At 49.9% G+C, this 3358-nt stretch overlaps 1 protein-coding gene across 1 annotated transcript in view; it reads right to left on the bottom strand.

Moving 5' to 3' along the window:
• Positions 1-3358, bottom strand: part of INTS3 (integrator complex subunit 3) — a gene marked incomplete at its 3' end in the record, with an annotated part of 41051 nt that overhangs the window by 21091 nt on the left and 16602 nt on the right. Inside the window, 3 exon segments of the mRNA XM_057387998.1 lie at positions 712-828; positions 2220-2326; positions 3264-3355. Coding sequence (XP_057243981.1) covers positions 712-828; positions 2220-2326; positions 3264-3355 — 316 coding nt within the window.

Below are 3358 nucleotides of genomic sequence, written 5' to 3'. Positions count from 1 at the left end.
ACCCTACAGCGTTCCTGAGGGGTCTCCAAGGAGATTGGGATCAGGATTGGGATCGGGATTGGGATCGGGATCGGGATCGGGATCAGGATTGGGATTGGGATCGGGATTGGGATCGGGATTGGGATCAGGATCAGGACCGGGATCGGGATCAGGATTGGGATTGGGATGGGATCGGGATTGGGATCGGGATTCACTGGGAATTTGGTGGGAATTCTTCAGGAATTCGGTGGGGATTCTCTGGGTATTTGGCAGGAATTTGGTGGGAGTTTTGTGGGAATACTCCAGGAATTTGGTGAGAATTTGGCAGGAATTTGGTGGGAGTTTGGTAAATTTGGTGGGAACCTGGTGTGAATTCTGCAGGAATTTGGTGGAAGTTTGGTGGGAATTCTCCAGGAATTTGACAGGAGTTTGGCGGGAATTCTCTGGGAATTTGGCAGGAATTGTCTGGGAATTCAGTGGGAATTGGGTGGGAGTTTGGTGGGATTTTGGCAGGAACTCTCTGAGAATTTTCCAGGAATTCGGTGGGAATTCTCCAGGACTTTGGCAGGAATTCTCCATGAGTTTGGCAGGATTTTGGTGGGAATTCTTTGGGAATTCTCCGGGATTTTGGCAGGAATTCTCTGGGAATTCAGTGGGAATTTGGCAGGAGTTTGGTGGGATTTTGGCAGGAATTCTCCGGGAATTCTCTGGGAATTCTGGGACCTCCCTCACCTTTGCTGCTCAGCTCCTCCTCATCATCGCTGAAGGCGGCCTCGGCGTTGTCATAGCAACCGTCATCCTTCTCCAGGTGATTCTCCATCTCCATGGCAACCGGCTCCTCCATTTTCACTGCACGGAACCCATCCCAAAAATCGGCTCGGGAATGGTCCGGGATCCCGGGAAAAACCCCACGGGAATCCCAAAATCCCAACAGCCCCAACCCCACAGCCCCGGCTGACCCCGCTGGAATTCCATGGAAAATTCCATGGAAAATTCCATAGAAAATTCCATGGAAAATTCCCTGGAAACCCCATCGGGGATCGGCCCCAACTCCTGGCGGAATTCCACAGAAAATTCCACGGAAAATTCCATAGAAAATTCCATAGAAAATGCCATAGAAAATTCCATGGAAAATTCCATGGAAAATACTGGGGACCGGCCCCGGCTCCCGCCAGAATTCCATAGAAAATTCCATAGAAAATTCCATAGAAAATTCCATAGAAAATTCCATAGAAAATTCCACAAAAAATTCCACAGAAAATTCCATAGAAAATTCCATGGGAAATTCCCTGGAAACCCCATCGGGGATCAGCCCCAAATCCCGCTGGAATTCCATAGAAAATTCCATAGAAAATTCCATAGAAAATTCCATGGGAAATTCCCTGGAAACCCCATCGGGGATCAGCCCCAAATGCTGCTGGAATTCCATAGAAAATTCCATAGAAAATTCCACGGAAAATTCCACGGAAAATTCCACAGAAAATTCCAATGAAAATTCCATGGAAAATTCCACAGAAAATTCCAGGGACCCCCCGACGGTTCCCACCTTCCATGGGGGGCGAGGGGGAGCTGCAGAATTCCGGGAATTTCTCCCTCAGCATGGCCCGGAGCTCCTTGTCCAGTTTGGGATTGTCGAAGAGCGGGGCCANCCACAGCCCCGGCTGACCCCGCTGGAATTCCATGGAAAATTCCATGGAAAATTCCAATGAAAATTCCCTGGAAATCGCATCAGGGATCAGCCCCAAATCCCGCTGGAATTCCATAGAAAATTCCATAGAAAATTCCACAGAAAACTCTATAGAAAATTCCACAGAAAATTCCATGGAAAATTCCATAGAAAATTCCATACAAAATACCGGGGACTGGCCCCGGCTCCTGTCAGAATTCCATAGAAAATTCCATGGAAAATTCCATGGAAAATTCCCTGGAAACCCCATCGGGGATCAGCCCCAAACCGCACTGGAATTCCATAGAAAATTCCATAGAAAATTCCATGGAAAATTCCATGGAAAATTCCACAGAAACCCCACCAGGACCGGCCCCAACTCCCACTGGAATTCCGTAGAAAATTCCATAGAAAATTCCAATGAAAATTCCACAGAAAATTCTCAGAAAATTCCAATGAAAATTCCACAGAAAATTCCAATGAAAATTCCACAGAAAATTCCAAGGAAAATTCCAATGAAAATTCCATGGAGAATTCCAATGAAAATTCCAGGGACCCCCCCGACGGTTCCCACCTTCCATGGGGGGCGAGGGGGAGCTGCAGAATTCCGGGAATTTCTCCCTCAGCATGGCCCGGAGCTCCTTGTCCAGTTTGGGATTGTCGAAGAGCGGGGCCAGGTGCCTGTGGGGACAGTGGGGACAGTGGGATTGTCACCTGTGCCACCAGGAGGGTTTAGGGACACCGGGGATTGTCACCCGTGTCACCAGGAGGGGCTGGAATTTGGGATCATCCCGGGGAAATCCCGATTCCCTCAACCCTCTTGTCCCTTCTCTTTGGGGAATGGGAATGGGATGGGAATGGGAAGGGAATGGGACAATCCATGGGAAATGGGAATGGGATGGGAATGGGAAAATGGGAATGGGGATGGGAATGGGAAGGGAATGGGAATAGGAATGGGGAATGGGAACGGGAATGGGACAATCCATGGGGAATGGGAAAGGGAATGGGAATGTGAATGGGAAATGGGAATGGGAACAGGAATGGGATGGGAATGGGATGGAATGGGATGGGAATGGGGATGGGAATGGGATGGAACGGGGATGGGAATGGGATGGGAATGGGGGAATGGGAATGGGGGAATAGGAACAGGAATGGGACAATCCATGGGGAATGGGAAAGGGAATGGGATGGGAATGGGAACAGGAACAGAATGGGAACAGAATGGGAATGGGGATGGCAATGGGGACAGGAATGGGAAAAGGAATGGGATGGGAAAGGGAATGGGATGGGAATGGGATAATGGGAATTGGGACAGGAATTGGGACGAGAATGGGATGGGAAAAGGAATGGGGACGGGAATGGGAACAGGAATGGGATGGGAACTGAATGGGAATGGGGATGGCAATGGGAACAGGAATGGGAACGGGAATGGGAAAGGGAATGGGAACGGGAATGGGAATGGGATGGGGATTGGAATGGGGAATGGGAAAAGAATGGGAACGGGATGGGAATGGGAATGGGATGGGAACAGGAACTCCAGGAGGGAACCGGTGGGATGGAGGTGGCCGCATCCACATTGGAAAATTGGGGGAATTTGAGGAGATTTGGGGTCTCTTACGCCAGCACGCGCTTCTCCACGATGTGCGTGAGGGAGTTGAAGACGCCCTGGCGGACGTGAGCCTCGAGAGGGGGGTAGAAATTGGGGATGATCTG

The sequence above is a fragment of the Malurus melanocephalus genome, unplaced genomic scaffold (assembly GCF_030028575.1).
Source record: "Malurus melanocephalus ecotype Western Australia unplaced genomic scaffold, MMel_1.1 scaffold_1480, whole genome shotgun sequence".
Taxonomy (NCBI): domain Eukaryota; kingdom Metazoa; phylum Chordata; class Aves; order Passeriformes; family Maluridae; genus Malurus; species Malurus melanocephalus.
This window is presented reverse-complemented; position numbering and strand designations above follow the sequence as displayed.